The 26,484-nt window shown below is 30.8% G+C and overlaps 3 protein-coding genes across 3 annotated transcripts; 1 reads left to right on the forward strand and 2 right to left on the reverse strand.

The window, feature by feature from the left end:
* Positions 1 to 329: 329 nt before the first annotated feature.
* On the reverse strand, positions 330 to 3,184 carry LOC109158035 (NAC domain-containing protein 7-like). The gene is made up of 3 exons (XM_019305854.1): positions 3,004 to 3,184; positions 623 to 888; positions 330 to 535 (listed from the first exon to the last, which is right to left on the reverse strand). The coding sequence occupies exons 1-3, from the start codon at positions 3,182 to 3,184 to the stop codon at positions 401 to 403; spliced, it is 582 nt and encodes a 193-aa protein (XP_019161399.1). The 3' UTR covers positions 330 to 400.
* Positions 3,185 to 15,236: 12,052 nt separating this feature from the next.
* LOC109158104 (methylenetetrahydrofolate reductase 1-like) lies at positions 15,237 to 17,376 on the forward strand. Its single transcript, XM_019305924.1, has 6 exons — positions 15,237 to 15,729; positions 16,051 to 16,111; positions 16,245 to 16,327; positions 16,438 to 16,611; positions 16,698 to 16,871; positions 16,949 to 17,376. The coding sequence occupies exons 1-6, from the start codon at positions 15,319 to 15,321 to the stop codon at positions 17,075 to 17,077; spliced, it is 1,032 nt and encodes a 343-aa protein (XP_019161469.1). The 5' UTR covers positions 15,237 to 15,318; the 3' UTR covers positions 17,078 to 17,376.
* A 6,661-nt stretch (positions 17,377 to 24,037) lies between these two features.
* On the reverse strand, positions 24,038 to 25,018 carry LOC109158036. The gene has a single exon (XM_019305855.1). It carries the CDS (start codon positions 25,016 to 25,018, stop codon positions 24,038 to 24,040), a length of 981 nt encoding a protein of 326 aa, XP_019161400.1.
* Positions 25,019 to 26,484: the final 1,466 nt, after the last annotated feature.

The following is a 26,484-nucleotide window of genomic DNA, read 5'->3' on the forward strand; positions in this document are numbered from 1 at the left end:
GGAGACGAATTCTATACCCCGATTTATTCTAAGAACTCATGACTTTTACAAGAACATGAGTTATTTGATTCACAGAACATCTAATATGACAGAAAGAAACATTATATTATTAAAAGAACACAATAATGCAACAATATAATTAAAAATAACATCTCCAAATAAAAAAGATCCGCCTCACACAGGTATGCTAAATCCAGGCCAGTCTAGGATTTAAGCAGTAATAGATGATTTAAATATAGGCTTTAATTGTTAATGCACAAGCACAATCCCTGAAGAGCCAGGAAGCATGGTTAGAACATTAGTTTGAAGCTCAAATTAAAGGATGAAATTAAGGAAAAATTATGTCATTATATTTTTGACAAAGGATTCATAGAAGATGCAGCAGCCACTTTTGTCTTGTTCAATTCTCAGCGTTGTTGTTGAAGAAACTCAACCCTTTTGCTACTTCCATGGGAATAGAAAAAGAGTCTTCTGCCGAGAAAGTGCCCCTCAAATCTGGATCGAACATGATATGCAAGACCACGTAATTTTGTATCTGAAACAATTTAATTTCAATCGAATCAAACATCAAAATAAGTTCTTAGGCATATTTATAACCAACAAGCAAGCAAACAACACTAACCAAGTCAAGAATATCACGGGCACGAACTAGCTCTGGATTGCACCTATACTCTCTTATCACCCAACCACTCATCTTCTCTCTCCGATAAAGGTATAGCTCTTTTTTGAACCCTAAAATTTGGTTGTCAGCAAAAACTCTCTCTTCTGGGCCATTGCTTTTCCACTGGCCATCAAACTTCTTCCCGCCAAGTAATTCTCCAGGTGGAGATTTTTTCCCTTTATGAGTAAAGTAGTATGCCTCATTCTCCCTTCCATCCTCAAACTCCCCTGCATCCACAATTTAGACATGCCACAATTTTCAAACAATCAAATAGTGTTCAATTATCATTTATGACTTTCAGTTATCTAATCTATATGTATGTATAGTACTCTCCGACCATCAAAGCGCTTAGTCAAAAAAATACTAACCATTCCAATAATCATGCTAACAATCAAATTGGATTTAACTAACAACAAAATACTAAACATAAAATTAAACCATTTGCCTAAGAAAAGCACACGGCTAACATTGAAACTAATTAAAGGAATGCATTTGATCTTACTTTCATAGACTTTTATAAATTGTAAAAGTTTGGAATTATTCAATCAAAATTTTTGGAGTCTTTAAAAATCAGGTGATAATTGAGCAAGATTTTTAAAGTCTTTAAATGTTGGATGTCATTCAATTAAAACTTTTAAAAATCATTAAATGTCTATTAGTATTCAAAAAGTTATGAACTTCTTCTATCATTTTTGTTTTAAATATTAGGAATTTTGTAAACTTTTTTTTTTTTAATCTCAAATATGAACAGTTAAAATTCATCCCTCAAATGCAAATTTCTAAACTTTCTTTTTATGAATTTTGAATGTTTTCTTCCTCTATTTAAATTGTATACCTAAATTTAAAAGATTATTATTACTTTTAATTATTATACATTTTCTTCATGCTTAAATTCTACAAACTTTTTTTTGAAACATTCAAATCTTTACAAGTAATCACTCATTTAAAATGGTAACATTGGTGCTATCACACTACATAATAGTTGGCTAAAAACTTTTTTCTTCATCTAAAAATTCTATAGATGAGTTTCTTCTTTTATTTTTTTTATTTTTTTATTTTTTATTTTTTACTATTGTTTGTATCTTACCAATAGAGGATACTAATGGATACAAACATAGTTGATGACTATTATCATTTTTTGTATTATTATTTTTCTTGTAATATTATATCATTTAATTTAGTGAAAAATAATATTGGCTTTAAAGAAATATTATATCATTAAATTTAAATTTTTATTCAATTACAATACATAAATTTATATGATATGTTATAAAAAATTTTAAAGAAAATTAAAATATAAAAAATAAGTATTAATAGAACTTAATGAAAGTAATGTATTAATTGTCCTAACAAAATAAATGTTTTGATTCTACATAAAATTGATACTCTATATATTTACAGTATACTTTGTTTTTATGATAACAAAATTTAATTATTTTTAAATTAAAATACATAAATTTATTTAAAAGTTCTAAAAATATATGATATATTATTAAAGTTATTGTAATAAAATTCTAAATAAGCATCCACATAAATCAAGGGCATATTCAATTTAAAATTTTATTGAATTTTGTAGATATTATAAGTCTCTGTGATATAAAAATTTTACAGACTCCCTTAAAGTTTATAAAAATTTAGAAAAAATTATATGACAGTTGTATAAAATCTATAAAAATTTATCATTTTATAAGTCTTCAAAATTCAATTGGAGATGCGAGACAGGAGTAGGGATGGTAATGTACCCCGTCCTCTCTGGGGATTCCCGTCCCCATCGGGAACGGAGACAGCGACGGGGAATAATTTCGGGAATCAGGGACGAGGACGGAGAATTTTTAAAATTTTCGGCGAAGACAGGATACCCCTCCCTGCCTCGCCCCGTCCCTGATTAATTATTATAATTAAAAATAATAATAAAAAATAAACATATATATATATATATATATATATATATATATATATATATATATATATATATATATATGTTAATTTTTTTAAATTAAAACTTTAGTTTTTAAAATTAAAAATTACAATGATTTAAAATTTTGACTAGGAGTTGACGGGGAATCTTCGTTCTCACTTAATTCTCCGGATCAGGGATGGGGACAATTTTTAATTCCTCGCTGGGAATGGAGACGGGAACCGGAACGGGGTCGGGGTTTCGGGGACTGGGCCCGCCCCGCTCCGTTGCCATCCCTAGACAGGAGAACACCAATTCAGATCAACCACGGAAAATTTCATCAGGGATCAAACGATACTCAGAAATGCATAGAAGAACAACAAAAGAGATAAAGAGAAACTCAGAAATGCATAGAAGAACAGCAAAAGAGATGAAGAAAAGCTACCGATTGGGAGAAGCTCAGGAGGATACTCGTACAAATAGGGGATCTCTTTGATGATATCGCTGGGAAGCGGGCGACCATTGATCTTTTTCTTCAGGTAATCAATGAGTTCGGAATCCGTTGGTGAAAAAACGAAACCAACCGGAAGATGTTGTCTACTACCCATTCCAACACCAAATTCCATGGAGCTGAGATGGCTATATATGTGGTTGGATTAAAAACCGGAGAATTGGATACGGCTATACACTCGGGCGAAGAAGAAGAGAATTCAGAAAATTAGATTAAAATTGAAAATGGGATTTGTTATGAAGAATGATAAGCGGGCGGGCGCACGCATATATAATAAACTCCCGCCTTAAGTACTGCATAGCTGAAATGCGACTCTCCATTGGCAAATCTGTAATTCTTCTCATCTTCAAACAGGTTTTTTTTAAGAAAAAAAAAATGATCAAATAGAGCGCTAAATGTAGTATTCAAAAAAAAAATAAAAATAAAAATAAATAGACCGCTAAACTTTATACAAGAAGTTAATTAAACCCTAAACTTTTAAAAATTTCAATTTAACTCTTCAACATGCCCACAAACCATTTAGTGACCTGTAATAGCACGTCACTAAGGTTCCGGCGAAACTCTGACGAGCTCTGATGATGCTCTAATTACTAAGCCCGGTGACCGGTGGTCGCCAGACTGCCTTTGAAGAAGGTGACCAACATGTCGCCTTCTTCGATAGAAAAGGTAACGGGACCAAATGGTCACCTTCTCCATCGGAAAAGCTTCAAAGTAAATTCCATTTTTGGTCCTAGATTTATCGGTGACTGTCCACTTTTAGTCATTTTTTATTAGAACATCTTTATTTGGTCTTAGTATTATTATGTTATGACCATTTTTAGTTCCCGTCAACAAAATTGTTGAAATGTCGTTAAATACAAAGACATTTCAATTTTTTTTTACAAAGTAGGTTGACCCGCTATTTTTTTTTTTTTTTTTGAAAAAATTCATAATTGAAGACTGAGATGCTCTTTTATTTATGATATTTAAACTATTTTGTTGATAAAGGACCAAAAATGGTCATGCAACAATAATACAAAAACTAAAAGTAGATGTTCGTATAAAAAATGTCTTAAAGTGGACTGCCACCTATAAATCTAGGACAAAGAATAGAATTAACTCATGTATAAAGTTATAAAGATAATTGATGCAAAATAATATTTTTTAAAAAGAATGTTTATTTTATGGTCTTTACACTATACATAGTAATTATTAGGGTGCATTATAATTTTTACTTATTGGGCCATCATTTTTAGAATTTATTAAATTGTAACGGAATTTATCATGATGTAAAGGTAATTGTCTAACAAAAATACAATAAAAGTAATTTTGTCAAATACAAATATATTATACAACATTTGAAAATTAATGTATACATTTTTATTTTTATTTTGATGGAAAAATGTATACATTTATTATCACATAAAAATAAAAAAAAAATAATCAAGAAATGACCTAAAATGACACATATTATGTTTTAAAAAAATCGGCTAAAAAAGATGCACGTCGTTCACTTGGGCATGCATTCCTTCTATCAACATAATTTCTTTTTTTTTTTTGTTAGACAATTGGTCATTACATTTTGTAAACTTTTAACTCAATTTGGTCTTCTTTGTTTAGTTGTTTTTTTTTTTTTTTTTTTTTTTTTTTTAAATCAAAAGGTTTAAAGGAACGGAACATCCAACAAAAAATTATGCTAGAGGAATATATATATATATATATATATATATATATATATATATATATATATTATGATTCATAGTTGTGCATGCTAGATTCTTTAAAATCTTTTGTTATAGCGATAAATCAAATGCATAATATAAGCAACACATCACCAAATTCTTCCATCTCAAAAACTTAATTTGAAATCTCTTGACTATCTCTTCGTTTTTGGTGCAATATAATGGGCAAATATATATATCATTGACATATGTAACAAGAAAGGAAAATTGAAAGATCTACTTTTGAAATTTGAATTAATAGATTTTCCAATTTGGTAATTATGAATACAAAATTGAAAGATCTACTTTTGAATTATTGAATAGAATTGTAACTGATCGAAGCAATTGAAATTGAAATTCACATAAAAAGTAACAATGATCCTTGTTTATCGTATTAGCTAATTCGATCCAGTATAGTATTAGCTGTTTATAGAAAGAAATTTTGTGAATTAGAGATTTAATTTTAATGGTAACACGTAAATTACTTATAAGGAATTGAATGTATTGGTTTATTTATTTAGTTATTCATAAATCATTTTATATTTTAGACATAATTTCATAATAATTTGAGTTTAAATATCGTTTTTGTTGTTGTTGTTGTTGTGGAACAAGTTGTTATACCATGGACCAGGGTCCACCTTGCAATTATTAAATCCAAATTTCATTAATTTGTTTTGAAATTAACTGAATAAATGTCTCTAACTATTGTAATCTAAATATATAATCTCTAATTTGCAAAATATTTAATCCAAATTTCATTAATTTGTTTTGAAATCAACTGAAAAAATGTCTCTAACTACTGTAATCTAAATATATAATGTCTAATTTACAAAATATCTTTCTATAAACAACTAATACTACACGCAGATCGAAATAGTATAAATAGTAATAAATAAATAAAGGCTACAAGCTGTATAATCTATATTATATTCAAATAAGTAAATATTATCATAATATTACCATATATATTAAGAAAAATATATTTATATTGAAAAAATAATAATTCGAGAATTTTGAGATACATATAATGTATAAAGTTATAAAGATAATTGGTGCAAAATAAGTTTTTTTTTAAAGAAAATTTATTTTATGGTCTTTACACTATATATGGTAATTATTAGGGTGCATTGTAATTTTTACTTATTTAGCCACCAGTTTTAGAATTTATTAATTTAACGGAATTATCATGATGTAAAGGTAATTGTGTCTAACAAAAACGAATTGAAATAAGGTTAATTTTTTCAAATAAAAATATATTACACAACATTAGAAAAATAATGCATACATTTATTATCGCATAAAAATGAAAAAATAATCAAGAAATGACCTAAAATGACACATATTATGTTTTTTAAAAAATCGGCTAAAAAAGATGCACACGTCGTTCACTTGGGCATGCATTCCTTCTATCAACATAATTTCTATTTCGTTAGACCATTGGTCATTACATTTTGTAAACTTTTAATTCAATTTGGTCTTCTTTGTTTAGTTTTTTTCTTTTTTTATCAAAAGGTTTAAAGGAATGGAACATCCAACAAAAAATTATGCTAGAGGAATATATATATTATGATTTATAATTTTGCATGCTAGATTCTTAAAAATCTTTTGTTATAGCCATAAATCAAATGCCTATACAAGCGACACATCACCAAAGTCTTCAATCTCAAAACTTGATTTGAAATCTCTTGACTATCTGATCTCTTCTTTTTTGGTGCAATATAATGGTCCAATATATATCATTGACATATATATGTAAAAAAAAAAAAAAAAAAAAAAAAAAAAAAAAAAAAAAAAAAAAAAAAAAACACTTGCTCACATAGAACTTATGTATACAAAGCCAGCAAGATGCATGAGAGAATGATCTCTCCTTCTAAGCCTAAAGCATCAAAGCAGGCAACGACTGACACAAACGTGATTCGTTGTAGCGAATTTCTAAACTTTAAAAAAAATCTCTTTTTTTACATTTAATTTTCATCCCAATAAAAAAAATCTCTATTAAATTTTGTATTCCTCAAAACAATAGTTAGAGACAATTATTCAGTTAATTTCAAAACAAATTAATGAAATTTGAATTAATAGATTTTCCAATTTGGTAATTCTGATTACAAAATTGAAAGATCTACTTTTGAATTATTGAATATAATTTTTGTTTTTAGTTATTTCAAGTAACTGATCGAAGCAGTTGAAATTCACATAAAAAGTAACGTAACAATGATCCTTGTTTATCGTATTATCTATTTTGATTCGCGTGTAGTATTAGCTGTTTATAGAAAGATATTTTGTAAATTAGAGATTTAATTTTAATTGTATCACGTAAATGACTTATAAGGAATTGAATATGTATTGGTTTATTTATTTAGTTATTCTTAAATCATTTTATATTTTAGACATAATTTCATAATGATTTGAGTTTAAATATTGTTGTTGTTGTGGAACAAGTTGTTATACGATAGACCAGGATCCACATTGCAATTATTAATTCCAAATTTCATTAATTTGTTTTGAAATTAACTAAATATATGTCTCTAACTATTGTAATCATAATATTAAATCTCTATATTTGTAAAATATTTTTCTATAAACAGCTAATACTACACGCGCGGATCGAAATAGTATAAATAGTAATAAATAAATAAAGGCTACAAGATGTATAATCTATATTATATTGAAATATAAGTAAATATTATCATAATATTACTATTTATTATATTAAGAAAATTATATTTATATTGAAAAAAATAATAATTCAATAAATTTGAGATACATATAATGTATAAAGTTATAAAGATAATTGATGCAAAATAATTTTTTTTAAGAAAATTTATTTTATGATCTTTACGCTATATATGGTAATTATTAGGGTGCATTGTAATTTTTACTTATTTGGCCACCATTTTTAAAATTTATTAAATTATAACGGAATTATCATGATGTAAAGGTAAATTGTGTCTAAAGGTTATTTTGTCAAATAAAAATATACTACACAACATTTGAAACACAATGTATACATTTATTATCGCATAAAAAATAAAAATAAATATTAAGAAATAATATGAAATGACATATAATTTTTTTTATGCATAGTCTAAATATATTGTATACATGGCATGTAATATAGATACATGTAGAAGATAATCATTACTATTATTTTATCCATCTAAGTAATTAAATAAATAAATGAATAAATACAAAGCCCAATGAAATAAACCAAAAATATATATATTTATAGCAGTTTAATACAATTGTCTTCGAAAAAAAAAAACAAAAAACAAAAAACAAAAAAAAAAAAAAACAAAAAAACAAAGATCATCTCAATCTTTTAACCCTAACACGTTGTATAGTCGAATCAGTCGTACCCTTACAGGGCGTTTAGTTGAAGCGGGGGGGGGGGGGGGGGGGGGGGTGGAATTATGTGGGAAAGGAATTGTAATTCCATGGGAGTTGAATTACTGGGAATAAAGTGGAAATTTAAATTTCAGTATTTTTTTTTTTTTTTGAAACACAAATTCCAGTGTTTGGTTGACAGTAATAGAATTACTGAGAATTTCAATTCCAATGTTTGGTATACATGGGAATTGAAAGGGAATAAGTAGTATAAAGTCAAAAATGTCCATTATTGTTGTTAGACATTAATTTTAGGTTAAAAAAAGGAAGGGGTAGTTTTGACTCATCACTATCTTTTTTTCCCAGGAATTAACAGGGCGTTTGGTTGGAGGGATTTTAAATTTTCTTCCCACTTAATTCCCACCTAATTCCAAAGGCCATTAAATTCCGTAGTTTGGTTGGAGGGAATTGCAATTCCCCCATTTTCATGGAATTAAAATCCCATGCCCCCCCCCCCCCCCCTCCCCCCCGGTATTTTAATTCCTGGGAAAAAAAGATAGTGATGAGTCAAAATTATCCCTTCCTTTTTTAACCTAAAATTAATGTCTAACAACAATAATGGACATTTTTGACTTTAAACTACTTATTCCCTTTCAATTCCCATGTATACCAAACATTGGAATTGAAATTCCCAGTAATTCTATTCCTGTCAACCAAACACTGAAATTTAAATTCCCACTTTATTCCCAGTAATTCAACTCCCATGGAATTACAATTCCTTTCCCACATAATTCCCGCCCTCCAACCAAACGCCATGTAAAATCCCAGGGGGGACATGGGATTTTAATTCCATGAAAATGGGGGAATTGCAATTCCCTCCAACCAAACTACGGAATTTAATGGCCTTTGGAATTAGATGGGAATTAAGTGAGAAGAGAATTTAAAATCCCTCCAACCAAACACCCTGTTATTGTCCAAGCAATACTTTAGGCATTTATTTCATTGAGTAAAACAAAAGTAAAAATCATTATATATGGGTAGTTTTTTAAATATGTGGCTGAAAAAAGCAAGAGATACAATGAAAAATGAGGAACTATGGTAAGGTAAAAAAAATATATTGAAATGTATGATTTATATATCAGTCTCAAAATCAATTAGATACAAATTATATTAGGAAAAGTATTTAAAAAAATGGCTTAATAACTATAGTACATTAATGCCGAAAAATGTTATTCTTTAATTATAATTATAATAATATTATATCCTATACATACATACACACACACACACACACACACACACACACACACACATATATATATATATATAATCATAATATATTACCATAATAATTACAATAAATAAAAATTAAGAAATTATAATAATATTTAAATTATTAAGTTATGTATTTGCACCCCAATATTATACCTTAAGTATAAAAATATGTATATAGATTATCATAAAAGTACACGGAAGAAAGGTGATGGGAATTATCATAATAATTACCATAAATAATTATTATGCAATAATATTAATAATAATTATTAATTATTAAGACATATATAGGCTATGTTTGGCAAACCTAGCTGAAAAGGTAGCTGAAAGCTGAAAAGCTATAAGCTAGGAGTTGAAAATCAAAGAGCTGTTAAGCTAGATGTTATGCTTGAAAGTGTTTGGTAAAATTAACTTTTTTCATAAGCTGATAAATGTAAAAAGACAAAAAAGGACATCTTCATAAAATTTAAATTAGATTGTTTACATATTAAAATTTAACATTTTGTCTTTAAAAAAAAACATTTTGAAATAAAACTATTAGCATAATTATGATCTAGCATCCCATAATGAAGTACCAATATTGGTGCAAATCTCCTTCATCTCATAATAATAATAATAATAATAATAATAATAATAATAATAATAATAATAATAATAATAATAATAATAATAATAATAATAAAAGTTTTTTTTAAAAAAACTTACCGTTAACTGCAAAAAAAACCTCACTGTCTCTCTGCTCTCCCAAACCTTGCATCTTGTCATTCCTTCGTAGTGTGGCCGCCGGCCTCTGGCTGACTCTGTCCTTGGCCGACGGTCTCATTCTTTCGTAGTTCCTTTGTATTTTGTTTTTTAGTTTCACAACTTCCAGCACCAAATCTAATCAAGAAGCCCCTCACCATTGTCAACGCTTATTTTTGAACAAAAAGGGAAAAGAAGGCTTTGTGGCAGTGTTCTTTTCTGAATCAGGTAAGGAAGGCTTTGAGTTCTGAAAAAGGACAAGAAGTTTTGTGCTTTGATCAATGACAAGAAGACCTGGTGTTTTCTTGACAGAAGAAGGCATGGAGTTCTGTTTTTTTTTTTTTTTTTTTTTAATCTAAAGATCTGTGTTTTTCACTTTTTCCATCAGTTATTTTGACAAGTTATTTCCTCTCGCTTCTTTGGCGGGTTATTCCCTCTTGTTTCTTTGGCGAGTTCTTTTTCATTAAGGTGAAACAATTTAATTGATCATGGCGTATGTTTATCTCATCCTGAGTAACGAAGAAGATCTGAACCATGATATGCAGTTCAGATTAATGAAGATATTATCTACGGACAGAAGAGCCGCAATAGTTACTCAAGTGGTATGCAATACTTCTCAAACAGAGTCAGTCTTGGATAGCCATATCATTAACAACATCAAAGAAGCTTCAGGTTCCTCCAATGAATTCAACTTCAATCTTGTAACACAGTTTGCGATTCAAGTTTCTTTTAGCATTGCTAGGAAAGTTGTTTCTACATCTGACTGTAAAGAATGTTTTATCATTATATCGATCTTTATTGTAACTGTTTCAACTTATGATTAATGAATTAGCTCTTTATTTTCAAAAAAAAATTAATAATAATAATAATAATATTAATAATAATAATAATAATAATAATAATAATAATAATAATAATAATTGTGGTGAAAATTGCGCATAAAGGAGAATTGAAAATGGTTTTAATTGGGAAGGGTAAAGAATGTCATTGTTTTAAAATAATGACAAAAATGGAAAAAAAGTTAGGAAGCTACTAGCTTATTTTGGCAACATTATCAAACAGAGCTTTTTATTAGTAGCTTAAAATAAGCTCTAAGTTCATAAATAAGCTTTGTCAAACACTCATAATTTATTTTGTACTAACATATATAATATTATTAGTAAAAATCAATTATACTTGCCATAATATTATGGCAAGTATAATTGATTTTGTACTAATAATATTATACCTTTTATATATATATATATATATATATATATATATATATATATATATATATATATATATATATATATATATCCATTAAAAGTATCATAATAATTATACAGAAGAAGGGAATGATAATCTATTTTGTATTAATAATATTATACCTTAAGTATAAAATAAGAGTATCGGTCAATTATGTTAATAAATAATTAATATTTTGATACATTAATTTTGACTATGAAATAATTAGGTCGGAAATAATTAATAAGAATATTAGGCAATATCAATGTCATCCAAAATATCAATGTCAAGAAAATGAGTTTCCGAGATCCAATTTTCAGGGGATCCCTCATCGAGCAAACACCCCTATCCATCGTTTTCCCTTTGCCTGCACCGCCCTCCCTCGTCAACTCCTCCGCTTCTCTCCTCATCACCGACGATGAGGCCGTCGCCGCCGCCTGCCCCTTCACACTCTCCGTCGCAACCGTATAAGTTCTCTTGAAGAAATCTATAGTGATTAGCATAATTTTTGTATATACAGATCAGTAAAAACCTTAGCGTTCTCGCGATGGTTCACGGCGGCTTCCTGCTAAGACAATTAATTATTTTTATAAAGGGATATTGTAATATGATTTAGATAATTATATTATTATTAAAATAAATATAAAAAAACATAAAGGAGAAATAATTTAAAAAGTAAATATAGTGTCAATTATTATATAATTATAATGCATATTACATTTCAATTTATAAAGTTGTAATATGATTTCTTACTTGGCGGTGGAAGAAGGGAATGTTAGAGTTACCAACACGGGAAGAGGAGAGAGGCAGTGCAAAATGAAGAATTACAATTTGTTTTAGCCACCAATCCATTATATTTATTTATATGTAGAGAAGGTGAAAATTATAAATTAGTAATATCAGTTTTCTTTTCCAATTTACCTTCTTAATCAAATATTATTTCACACTGATCCGGTCATTTTCTTTTCGATTTTCAGTCAATTAGGGATCTTTATAATTTTTAGTCAATTAATAATATTGTTTCCTTTTCCAATTTGCTTAATTCCCGTTTCATTTTCCATTAGGATGATAGGATCTTTTTATATTTTCAGTCAACTAATAATATCAGTTTCCTTTTCCAATTTACCTTTACTATTGTTTGGGCGGAAATTTCACAATGGAGGATTTTGTTATCTACTATCTATCTACTATACTAATAAGAGACCAAGAGTGTTAGGCCTATAATGGGTAGAAAAAATGGTGGTCAAATTTTTTAATCAAATGAAATGGCTCATATTGATCAGATTTTAATTTTTCTTAAGATTTCCTAATTTATCCTTAATGAATATGATTATCTGTTAACTTTTCCGTTAAATATTATCTTTTCCGTTAATTTATGTTAGTTCATCGTTAACTTACTTATTGATTTTATTAATAAGAAAGGTCTTAGGTTCGAACTCCATCCCAATCAAAGTTGGCATAATTAATACTATATTTTACTCTTATTAAATTAAATTAAATAATAATTTAGTAGCTACAACAAAAAATAATACATATGCATTTCTTTAATTTATTTAGAATTATGTGTCTACAATGTCTTTATTCAAAACAAAATTATTCATTATCATTAAATTAAATAAGAGAAATAATTTCATTAGTTATATTATCTTTATTTTTCTCCAATATAAAAATTCTTTACATTCAAATTCATCAATTGATTATATTCGCTACATTGTCCTACAATGTCTTTATTAAAAAAAAATTATTCATTATCAATAATTTAATTAAGAGAAATAATTTTATTAGTTAAATTGTCTTTATATTTCTCCAATGTAAAATTTTTTTACATTCAAATTCAGCAATTGAATATATTCACTACATTGTCTATTATCTTTTTTTGTGCACTATTTTTTAATTAAATATCAATACAAAATAATGCTATATATTTATTTACCAAGTATTTTCTTAATACCATAAAAAATTTTAAAAATATAATTAATAAAGTCAATCATATTAACTACTTGAGGGATTTGTTGACAAAGAGAGTATTTAAATCATACAACAAATTGAAGTGAGAACTATACCTCGCAATGTCCTTGTTTGACAATCAGCAGTTAGCAGATAGCGTTAGTGGATTATATTAGCTGATTTGACCAGCAAATTATATCAACGATTGGTAAAAAGATATTTGAAAAAATTAGCTGTTTAAATTAACATGTAAAATGACTTAAGGGTATACATATATTTAATATTTAATAATAACAACAACAACAACAACAACAACAATAATAATAATAATAAAAATAATAATAACTGTTTTAAAATATATATATATATATATATATATATATATATATATATATATATATATATATATATATATATATTAAATTAATTAAGCCATGGGGGATTTATTGACAAAAAGAGTATTCAAATCACACAACAAATTGAAGTGAGAAACTACATCGCAATGTCCTTGTTTGGCAATCAACAGTTAGCTCTTCAATATTAGTATATATTTAATATTTTATGCCTTAATTTTTATTTGCTCTCGATCTCCCTTATGTCCTGTATTTGATTTCAATCATACCTATACAATTATTTTATTTTCAATTATAATCAATCTTGACTATATTATCTTGCATTTGTAAACTTAGAATTACTTATTTAAATACGCAAACTCAACATTCAATTATCTATGCATGAACAATTCCAATATAATCTTGCCTTGATATACTTTAAAGTACTTATTTTTTAAAAAAAAAACATTGGACATTATCCCAATCGCGCAACGCGCGTAAAAAACTAGTAGATAATATAGATATAGATTTCTAAAATATTTATTAAAGTTTTTAAAAAGACTTATTAACATGTAGGCTTTAAATAGACTCAAAATAAGACTTTGAACCATTTTTAATGGCTTACATATTAAACAGACTTTTTAAAAGACTTCAAGTCGGATTGTTATGTCGTGCAACCGTGTACATCATGCATGGTGCACACGAGTCTAGATTCATAATTTCTATAATGTAGATTCATAAACTTTGTACTGTAGATTTATAATTTCTAAACCGTAGATTCATAATTTCTATACTGCGGATTCATAATATCTATACTGTGGATTCATAATTTCTGTACTGTAGATTCATAATTTCTAAACTGTATAGTTATCAAATTATGAAAATATAGTTATGTGATTTGTGAATACAGAGTTCAACAATTGGGAATATGAACATCGAAAATTATGAACATATAGCTTAATAATTATGAACATATATTTATAAAATTATGAATCTATAGTATAGAAATTATGAATCTACAGTATAGAAATTATGAATCTAGTCCCGTGTGCACCACATAATTTCTATACTGCAGATTCATAGGCCAATTGGGCAAATTATGCCGTGGAACACTGTTTCAAAACTGTTCATAATTATAAATATATAGTTCTATAATTGTGAACATAAATTTGTCAACATAATTATGAACATATAGTGCTGTAATTATGAATATAGAGAATCAATAATTGTGAATATGAAGTTCAAAAATTATGACTATATAGCTTTATAATTATGAACATATAATTCAGTAATTATAAACATAGAGTTCTGTAGTTGTGAATATAGAGTTCAATAATTATGAATATAAAGTTAAAAAATTATAAATATATAACTTTATAATTATAAACATATAATTCAGTAATTATGACTATAGAACCCTGTCCACCTTACAAGATGAATACGGTTCCACAGCATAACGGTTGGACAAATTATAGGTTATCAACTCAGATCTCTGCTTAAATTTTCGTAACAGACTCAGACCAAAGCCCAGACCTAATTTTGGGCTCGGCCTATTTCCATTTCTAGATATGATATGAGTAGTATAAGAAAGGTCGTTCCGAACTTCCGACTTTTACAGCTCTCGTTCCATTTTCTCCTCCTCTTCTCCCCTTTCGGAATCTGCATTGCGAGTTGAACAGAGGTACGAGAGAGAAAGAGCAGATATGAAGGTGATAGACAAGATCCGGGAGGTGTCCAAGGAGAACAATGGCAATAAGGTGGTGTTCTCCTTCGAGTTCTTCCCTCCGAGGAAGCAGGAAGTAGTTGAGAACTTTTTCGAGCGGATGGAGCGCATGGTGGCTCATAACCCCACCTTCTGCGATATCACGTGGGGCGCCGGCGGCTCCACCGCCGATCTCACCCTCGACATCGCCAACCGCATGCAGAATAAGGTGTGCGTTGAGACCATGATGCATCTCACCTGCACCAACATGCCCGTTGAGAAGATCGACCACGCTCTGGATACCATCAAGTCTAACGGCGTCCAAAACGTCCTCGCCCTCCGCGGTGACCCTCCTCGCGGCCAGGACAAGTTCGTCCCCGTCGAAGGCGGCTTCTCCTGCGCCTTGGACCTCGTGAGTACCGATTTTCTCCCTTTCCTTTTACTTCTGTTGAATCTGATCCAAGCGCCAGTTTTAAGTAATTCGAGTATATTATTTTCACTTTTTTCTTTCACTTATCACTTAGGATTAGGAGTTAATTAGATGATTAATTCATTACATGACTGGAAAAATATAGAAAAGGAATAGCTGAACATGTAAAAAAACCTCTGGATCAAATTGAGTGTTAGTCTGTCAGTCGACTAAAAGCTGCTTAGGTATGAAATCGCCTCAGCCTAGGGGTGTGTAGTTTAGCGGATTATTCTATGTTTGATCGTTTGTCTCTTTTTTTGGCAGGTGAAGCACATGCGTGAAAAATACGGGGACTACTTCGGGATCACGGTTGCCGGTTATCCAGGTATGAATTTTTTTTTTTTTTTGAATGTTATTGACTCTGTTACAATGCAGCATCTAGTGTTATTAGACCACAAGTTCCTTGGCCTGACTTAAATTTATTAGTTACTTAAAATTTTCACTTCCCCTATATACAGAGGCACATCCTGATGTTATACCTGCTAGTGGGGTGGCTACAGCTGAGGCCTACAACAATGACCTCGCCTATCTCAAGAAAAAGGTTTTGTCTGTTTTACATATTATTATGTTGCTAGTTTCTTTAATAAAGTAGTATTAATCATAAATAAATTGATTTGAAAGATTTGAATCTTGTATTTGTTGGATCTTCAGGTGGATGCTGGTGCAGATTTAATCATTACTCAACTCTTCTATGACACTGACTGTTTCCTCAAATTTGTGAATGATTGTCGTCAAATTGGAATAACATGCCCCATTGTTCCTGGTATTATGCCCATTAAAGATTACAGGGGCTTCGTCAGGTGGACTGGCGTATGCAAAACCAAGGTATGCTATAGCTTTTTGATGAGCTTTTTAGCGCTGATTTGGGCACTTAAAATTTTTTTTTTCTTTTGATGATGCATTCATTCTAGGTTCCCCCTGAGGTTATGGCTGCTCTGGAACCAATTAAGGACAATGAAGAAGCTATAAGAGCTTATGGAATTCACCTAGGAACTGAGATGTGCAAGAAGATTATGGCGAGTGGGATTAAGACATTACATCTTTATACATTAAATAACGAGAAATCTGCATTGGCAATATTGATGGTTAGTTTCTGTATCTTCTTTCCAAGTCCTTTAGCTAAAAATGAAGAATGGGCTAATGTTATAGACTTCTCTTGCAGAATCTTGGATTAATAGAGGAGTCCAGGGTTTCAAGGTCATTACCTTGTGTAAAGGAAGATGTCTTATCCGCACCCAAAACGAAGGATGCAAATCAGGCAAATCAGAATACACATGGGAATGGGAATTGACAGAAATAAAATCATCTCAATCATCTCCTTTTCTATAATTAGTTATTTTCTAGTCTAGCAGTATAAATTAGAATCTCTAGATGAGGAGAGTAAATCATCATATCTTTTACCTTAGTCTTTAAGCTCTGAGTAGCGGGGCAAGAGCCTAAAGCTGTTGTTGGAGTAAGTCTCGTGACTTCCTGTACTTTTTTTTTAGTCAATAAAAACATACCTCTTTGATTCTTTTCTCTATCAAATTGGTCCGACCTGTTGCTGAATGACGAACACACAAATGGATTCTTGAGTAGAGACTTTAAAGAAGAACCAGGAGATGTTACAGAAAAACGAGGATGAGACCCATACTGAATTGGCAACATAAAATGATCGATTTGTAGCCATGGAAGCTTCCATGGCTATGTCTAATCTCCTCGCTCTCGCTTCCCCAGAGGGCACAACAATGCCAGTGCTTTAGCAACTGCCGTCCTAACATCGAATTCAACCTCTCCTCTAGAATATGTTTAGTCGGACAACACCTCGCTGGCCATTGGAAAAACAAAACTCCCTACCTTTGTAGGCACAAACCCGATTGGGTGGTTAGCTAGAGTGGAGCGGTACTTTGTCATTCATCACACCCGAGATGATTTGAAGGTCCCAACATCTTTCGTTAGTATGGAGGGGGCAGCTCTACATTGGCTCCGATGGAATTTGGTGAAGAATTGCTTGGCCCACCGTTTGAACAGCTTGTTGCTCTTCGTCAAATAGGCTTGGTGGATGAATTCATCGCTGCTTTTCGAGCTTGCCCAAATTCTTGGACTTGTTCCTCACATTCAATTAGGGCTTTTTCTCAATGGCTTGAAACTTGCAATTCGGGTGCGGCTCCGACCGAATGATGTGACTGACCGCTGAATAGCAATGCGTGTTGCTCGTGCGGCAGAACAAGAAATTGAATTTCTCTCGACGGTTCCTTGGACGCAATCTACAAGAAAAAAAAATGTAGCGCTCCAGATAATTCCTTCACAGCCCAAACCCATTCCAACCCAGTCTCAATTCTCTGGTAGCAAACAAACATCTTCCTTCTCCTCCCAAACTCATTAACGATAGGCCTAGCTTCTAAAATGATATTTTTAGCTTGTGCTTAACTCCGCTTTGTATCAGTTCCTAACAGTACAATAATCATCTCTAATGGAACGATATCTTAACACTATACTGTAATTTGATACTTGATGGATGTGTAAAAACTAAAAAACCATCTTATCACTTCAGTGCCAAAATTCATCATGTCGATCACCATTTGTTTAGAGCATGCCGGAATCTTAAATTATAAGGGTATTTTTGTTATTTTATAATTAAAATTCCAACTCAAACATGAATAAAGGGATTTTATCCCTAAGATCCCAATTCGTAGTTTTCTTCTTCATCCGATTGTGTGTAGGTAAACTATGTCTTGTATGTGATCCTAGCTAGTAAAAGACCACAATAAGGTAAACTAGTTTAAGTTGCTCCATAACTCACTAATTCAAACTAAGAATGTCAATAAGCCACTCCTAGTCGTTGTAGTTACCAAATTAACAACTTAATTAATTAACTTGGCATGTGTTGCCAAAAAAAAAAAAAACTATATAAATCATAGAAACTAATTATATACCAAATAAATTTAAATAAATACAAAATTGTGTATATTTGTTGGGCTCGTTTGGTTCGCTGGAAAATATTTGAAGGGAAATGGAATTGAAATTCCATGGAAAATAAATTCCAAGAAAATAGATTCCATTGTTTGGTTGGTGGAAAAGAAATTACTGGAAATATGAATTCCATTGTTTGGTTGAGTTTGGAATGGTAAGGAATAATGTGTATAATGACAAATATAACCCTACACAACAATAATAATATAATAATAATAAGAGTAATTAATAAAGAATGGTGAGGGTAAAATTGGCATATTAGTTTTCCATGGAAAATCTTTTCCATGGAAAACAAAATACCTAACAAAAGCTAGGAATTTGTTTTCCTTATACTCAAGGAAAACTTTTTCCAATGGAAAATGTTTTTCATCCAACCAAACAACATAAAACATCATTTTCCTTCACTTTTAGGAAAACATTTTCCATGGAAAATGTTTTCCATCCAACCAAACACCTTTGCCTCTAGAGTTAATTTTAGCGGTCCTTGTTTTTTGTGATAATTTTAAATTTAGTTATAGATTATTGTTTTTATCATTTAACATCTTAAACTATTATATTTTGGATACTTTTAATCTTTTTAAAAAAAACTGGGTGTAACTCTATTTTAGACAAGAGTATTTTTATCTCTTATTTATTTATTTATTTTCTCAATAAATTAATTTGGTCCTTACATTTTGTCTATACATGAAAGTGATGGAACTATCATTGTAACAATAAACAAAAACTTTTCACTACTTTTTTTTTTTATATCTTTTATTGAGAAATACTTAGAATTTGATATTATATTGTTATCCACGAAATTACAATTGATATTTTTTTGTTTAAAAGAACATTTAAAGTTTTTTGGTAAACATTTCCAACTTTTTCATAATTTTAACAATGTTTGTTGGGTAAAAATTCTTGGTTTGTTTGTTTGTTTTTTTTGTTTTTTTTTTTTTTGTTTTTTTTTGTTTTTTTTTTGGTGAATGTTTTTATTTTCATTTTAAAGGCTTACAGATCTTTTATTTCTAAAAAAATTATAGAAGAATTAATTAGCAGGATTTGAAATTAAAGAAATGATATAATCTAAAATCACACTTTGATAATAGATACTACTCTAATGACCTGTACTACGGCATCTACCATATCCGGGTCCACGATTCCGCCAATTGCTTCCCGTAGACCAATATATGTTTTCCTATTTTGTAACAAATATTAATTTTCATTTATTTAATTAATTTCTAATAATTTTCTCGAGCTTTGTAATCTTCATAATATACAAACTAAATATACATATATGTGTAAGTTGCGTGCAACATGCGTGCGTGATACTGTGATTAATTATTCATAACATCAAAAGATTAGTATATAATACAGTCCATACGACATTACAGAAAAATTCATAACACAGTAAAAATTTAGTCTAAAAAGGACAAAAATAAATAAAAACAGAGGGTTTTCAATTTTATAAAATATAAACCCACCAAGAAAACAAATGAACGGGTAGAAGAAATTCAAGTCGTGTATATTACAGACTCTCCGTAAAACCACTTCAATACCTCCCAATCGAGGATGTTAGGATCGTTGTAGCGTCAATCTCCTAAGGTAAAATGGATTACACCTTTTATTTTTGAGCACTCAAACAAAAAGTTTGGCGAACTAGAACAAAGATTGAAAATTTCGTATAATTAAGGTGTTGGCGTACACTTTAAGAATCAATTTCTCATTCACCCATTATTCATTTTGAGCGTACAATGTATTAATTTCTTCATCTCACTACGAAGAGTGTGAATCCACTTTAATCTAACCCAAATCGTAAGTCGACCTCACATATATTTGTACCACAAAATAGTTACTTACAATACAATTTTATACTAAAAATTCCAACATACAATGCTTTAAATTAATGTCGAGTAACAAGATTTTAGAAATATTGTGTATAAAATCATATAATAATGAAATTGTAATCAAAGTCTATGCAAGCACCTTGTGCTCAAATAGCATGTAATGACTTCTACCATGTGGAGGTTATGAGATCGAGCCTCAGTGGAGCCGTTTTTGACTCTGTGCTTCAGCATTCAACAAAAAAAAAAAAAAAAGTATCATATAAAGGGAAATTTAATTTGAATTGGATGATGAAAGGTTCAATATAATTAAAAAGAAACTAATTTATTAATTAGCGTACCATTTCCAGATTGCCTGCATCCGTTGCAGGATTTTTTTTATTTTTTATTTTTTTTTCCGTAGTAGGCCTATTAGCATCAGTGTTAGGGTGGAAGGCGGTGACGGCGGCGGAAGAGGCCACCGGCCGACGGCTGATAAATGAAATGCCGGCCGGGTTTCTTGATGTTTCCGACCGGGAGCAAAACAATAGATTTAGGTATATATTTTAATCCGTTGATTAAAGGGAAAATTGTAAAAAATGCCCCTCTATAATATGTCAATTATCAATGTCACCCCTGAATTATGAGTGGTGTAAATGTTGCCCCTCAATTATCAAAATGGTGCTCATATAGCCCCTCCCGTAACGGACCTGTGGTTCCCCACCGTTGTTCATCCCTGGTACTTCAAATCGAGGGAGGGAAAAAACAACTAAATTACATATTTACTCCGACTTAACGGTGTCCTACACTAACGGAGAACCACATGTCCGTTATGGGAGGGGCTATATGTGCACCGTTCTGATAATTGAGGGGCAACATTTACACCACTCATAATTCAGGGGTGATATTGATAATTGGCATATTATAGAGGGGCATTTTTTACAATTTTCTCTTGATTAAATGATTTATTTCTATTTTTCACATACTAAATGCAACGTAAAATTTAAATTTTGTTCTATTATATTTTTGCACATTCTTTGCACATAACTTAGAGATTAAAGTTGATCATGCATATAATTTATAGACTAAATTTATATTATCGATATATATTAAAGGATAAAAACAAATGCAATTTTTCTCTTTAATTTATGCAAAAACATTTGTATGTGAAAATAATAAGAGAGACGAAACAAATAAAAAAAAATGGAGCGTGAAAGCATTTCAGTTTGCACGGACCGTACATATCTTCAACGTGGACATCACTGTGCTGTACAATTGATTGATTTCTTTGAGTCTCACATCTCAAGACCGTGCTATAGATTTTTGAGGCAACGCACGCATGATGCACGCAACTTACACATGTATATATTTATATTTCAAATGAAAACAAATAAAAAAAAAAACAAACAAACAAAAAAAATGGCAAATGTATTTATTCAATTTTTCTCTTTAATTTATGCAAAAACATTTGTATGTGAAAATAATAAGAGAGACGAAACTAATAAAAAAAAATGGAGCGTGAGAGCATTTCAGTCTGCACGGACCGTACATATCTTCAGCGTGGATATCACTGTGCCGTACAATTGATCGATTTCTTTATGAGTCTCGCATCTCAAGACCATGTTATAGATTTTTCAGGCAACGCACACATGATGAAAGGAAAAGACAAATGTATTTATGCAATTTTTCTCTTTAATTTATGCAAAAATATTTGTATGTGAAAATAATAAGAGAGACGAAACTAATAAAAAAAAATGGAGCGTGAAAGCATTCAGTCTGCACGGACCGTACATATCTTCAACGTGGACATCACTGTGCTGTACAATTGATTGATTTCTTTGAGTCTCACATCTCAAGACCGCGTAATAGATTTTTTAGGCAACGCACACATAATGAAAGGAAATGACAAATGTATTTTTATATCCTTTCAACGATGTACGTATATATTTTCAACGCACACATGATGCACTCAACTTACACATGTATATATTTATATTTCAAATGAAAACAAATAAATAAAAAAAATTAAAAACAAAAAAACAAACAAACAAAAAATGACAAATGTATTTATGTAATTTTTCTCTTTAATTTATGCAAAAACATTTGTATGTGAAAATAATAAGAGAGACAAAACTAATAAAAAAAAAATGGAGCGTGAAAGCATTTCAGTTTGCACGGACCGTACATATATTCAGCGTGGATATCCCTGTGCCGTACAATTGATCTATTTCTTTATGAGTCTCGCATCTCAAGACCATGTTATAGAGTTTTCAGGCAACGCACACATGATGAAAGGAAATGACAAATATATTAATGCAATTTTTCTCTTTAATTTATGCAAAAATATTTGTATGTGAAAATAATAAGAGAGACGAAACTAATAAAAAAAATGGAGCGTGATTGCATTTCAGTCTGCACGGACCGTACATATCTTCAACGTGGACATCACTGTGCTGTACAATTGATTGATTTCTTTGAGTCTCACATCTCAAGACCGCGTTATAGATTTTTGAGGCAACGCACACATAATGAAAGGAAATGACAAATGTATTTTTATATCATTTCAACGATGTATGTATATATCTTCAACGCACACATGATGCACGCAACTTACACATGTATATATTTATATTTCAAATGAAAACAAATAAATAAAAAAAATTAAAAACAAACAAACAAAAAAAATGACAAATGTATTTATGCAATTTTTCTCTTTAATTTATGCAAAAATATTTGTATGTGAAAATAATAAGAGATACGAAACTAATAAAAAAAAAATGGTGCGTGAAAGCATTTCAGTCTGCACGGACCGTACATATCTTCAGCGTGGATATCACTGTGCCGTTCAATGGATCGATTTCTTTATGGGTCTCGCATCTCAAGACCATGTTATAGATTTTTCAGGCAACGCACACATGATGAAAGGAAAAGACAAATGTATTTATGCAATTTTTCTCTTTAATTTATGCAAAAATATTTGTATGTGAAAATAATAAGAGAGACGAAACTAATAAAAAAAATGGAGCGTCAGTCTGCACGGACCGTACATATCTTCAACGTGGACATCACTGTGCTGTACAATTGATTGATTTCTTTGAGTCTCACATCTCAAGACCGCGTAATAGATTTTTGAGGCAACGCACACATAATGAAAGGAAATGACAAATATTTTTTTATATCCTTTCAACGATGTACGTATATATCTTCAACGCACACATGATGCACTCAACTTACACTTATATATATATATATATATATATATATATATATATATATATATATATATATATATATTTGAAAGGAAATAGAAGAATTTATTAAAATAAGAGTTCAATACAAGGCGGAATGCTAGATAACCAACATAAAGGACCAGACTGAGAACGAGAAGCTTTTGCTAATGCGTGAGCTTGCTTATTCGCTGATCTTGGAACGAACTGAATAGACACCGATGCAAAGTGTCGTTTTAGAGTCTGGCACTCTCTTAATATGCAACCTGCTTACGATAGATCACGTGTCATACCAGAAAACCATCTGCAAACTATTTGGCAATCAGAATAGATAATCACCTTATTGTCACCTCTCTCTTTAGCCCAGGAAAGTGCTTCCTTCACCGTCATTGCTTCACCCAAAAAGGCATCCCCTATGCATCTAAGTGGACCATTTTTAGCCGCCAAGTAAGCGCCAGCGTTATCCTTTATTATGGCCCTGAAGAAACCGTCACCTGAATCATGAAACACCGACGCATCGACGAAAATACAAACGGTACCCTGTTCCTCGCATAGGTGGCTGTCAACGGTTGTCATTGCCGATAAAGGTGGCACAGCATGCTCCAAACCTTCCTCCCATGCAATTAACGTATGTGTAATATCATGCTTGAGAGATGAAAGCAGCCATACCTTACTATTCCACACTAGAGCATTACTGTGTTTCCAAATTATCCAACAAGCAGCAATGCAACTCTTGACAATCTGCCCATCAGCCATTGCTAGCCATTTAGAGAAGCAATCAACAAAATCATCATCACTTGCGATTTGCATGAGCGGGGCAGAATCCCACAAAGCCTGTACGTGTATACAGTCAAGAAACAAGTGGCGCAATGTCTCCGGATGCTGTTTACAGAGATGGCACATTGTATCCACATCCACTCTTCTTGAAGCTAAGGTTACCATAGTCGGTAAAACACCATGAATGCATCTCCATACAAAGTTTAAGATATTTGGTGGAATCTTAAGTCTCCATAGATCCTTCCAAGCAAAGCTGACAGGATGTCCAGAGTCCTGAACTGAAACCATCAACTTATATCCATGTCTTACTTGATACTGGCCATTTGTGTCATCTCGCCAACACCAACTATCAGTGAAAGTTGGAGCTACAGGTATTTTACGTATCAGACCAACATCTCTCTCCATAAAGCAACGAGTTAGCTTCCCCACATCCCAATCTTTTGTTATGGGATCTATCAATTCACTAACCCTCATGCTCTCACTATGATGCAAACGTATAGAGCGTATAAACGGATCAACTGCGTCAGGCAACCAAGGATGTTTCCATACCAAAGTATCCTCACCATTCCCAATTCATTTAAAACAGCCAGTGGTAAGAAGATCTTTACCAGCAAGGATAGAACGCCACACATAACTAGGATTTGTACCAATTTCTGCTTCCAGGAATTCCGTCCGCGGATAGTAGCGTGCTTTAAAGATACGGGCAGCAAGAGATGTAGGAACCGTTAGGAAGCGCCACCCTTGTTTAGCAAGCAGCGCAAGATTGAATTTATTTAGCTGCTTAAAACCCATTCCTCCTTCTGTCTTTGAGGGGCACAAACGACGCCATGCCATCCATCGTATTCCACCACCTTCGTTACCCCTAGAGCTCCACCAGAACTGGTTCATAATACGTTCAATATGCTCACAGAAGGTTATAGGCAGATAATAAATGCCCATGATATAAGTCGACAGAGCTTGGGCAACACTTTTAATAAGAACCTCCTTCCCGGCACGGGATAACGCTTTTTTATGCCATCCAGCAAGACGATGTCGTAGCTTAGTCTCAAGGTATGCAAACACCTCCTTTCTATTTCGGCCAATTCCCATTGGCAAGCCTAAATACTTTCCCAGATTCTCCACAGTCGTTATAGTCAGAGTATTAGTAATAGCACTTTTCTCATCAGCAGGTGTATTGGAGCTAAAAAGGATGCAAGACTTGCTGAAATTTACCGACTGACCAGACATACTTACACATGTATATATTTATATTTCAAATGAAAACAAATAAATAAAAAAAATTAAAAACAAAAAAAACAAACAAACAAAAAATGACAAATGTATTTATGTAATTTTTCTCTTTAATTTATGCAAAAACATTTATATGTGAAAATAATAAGAGAGACGAAACTAATTAAAAAAAAATGGAGCGTGAAAGCATTTCAGTCTGCACGGACCGTACATATATTCAGCGTGGATATCCCTGTGCCGTACAATTGATCTATTTCTTTATGAGTCTCGCATCTCAAGACCATGTTATAGAGATTTCAGGCAACGCACACATGATGAAAGGAAATGACAAATATATTAATGCAATTTTTCTCTTTAATTTATGCAAAAATATTTGTATGTGAAAATAATAAGAGAGACGAAACTAATAAAAAAAAATGGAACGTGAAAGCATTTCAGTCTGCACGGACCGTACATATCTTCAACGTGGACATCACTGTGCTGTACAATTGATTGATTTCTTTGAGTCTCACATCTCAAGACCGCGTTATAGATATTTGAGGCAACGCACACATAATGAAAGGAAATGACAAATGTATTTTTATATCCTTTCAACGATGTACGTATATATCTTCAACGCACACATGATGCACTCAACTTACACATGTATATATTTATATTTCAAATGAAAACAAATAAATAAAAAAAATTAAAAACAAAAAAAAAAACAA

The sequence above is a fragment of the Ipomoea nil genome, unplaced genomic scaffold, assembly GCF_001879475.1.
Source record: "Ipomoea nil cultivar Tokyo-kokei standard unplaced genomic scaffold, Asagao_1.1 scaffold2805, whole genome shotgun sequence".
In the NCBI taxonomy this organism is placed as follows: Eukaryota; Viridiplantae; Streptophyta; class Magnoliopsida; order Solanales; family Convolvulaceae; genus Ipomoea; species Ipomoea nil.

Bases quoted from the DNA above. Each gene is read 5' to 3' on its own strand.
- LOC109158035 (XM_019305854.1), bottom strand. From the start codon at position 3,184: ATGGAATTTGGTGTTGGAATGGGTAGTAGACAACATCTTCCGGTTGGT. The intron at 889-3,003 runs GTAGCTTTTCTT...TTGTGGATGCAG, and splicing joins TCCTGAGCTTCTCCCAATCG to GGGAGTTTGAGGATGGAAGG. The intron at 536-622 runs GTTAGTGTTGTT...AAATTGTTTCAG, and splicing joins CCCGTGATATTCTTGACTTG to ATACAAAATTACGTGGTCTT.
- LOC109158104 (XM_019305924.1), top strand. From the start codon at position 15,319: ATGAAGGTGATAGACAAGATCCGGGAGGTGTCCAAGGAGAACAATGGC. The intron at 16,612-16,697 runs GTATGCTATAGC...CATTCATTCTAG, and splicing joins CTGGCGTATGCAAAACCAAG to GTTCCCCCTGAGGTTATGGC. The intron at 16,872-16,948 runs GTTAGTTTCTGT...CTTCTCTTGCAG, and splicing joins CTGCATTGGCAATATTGATG to AATCTTGGATTAATAGAGGA.
- LOC109158036 (XM_019305855.1), bottom strand. From the start codon at position 25,018: ATGAGGGTTAGTGAATTGATAGATCCCATAACAAAAGATTGGGATGTG.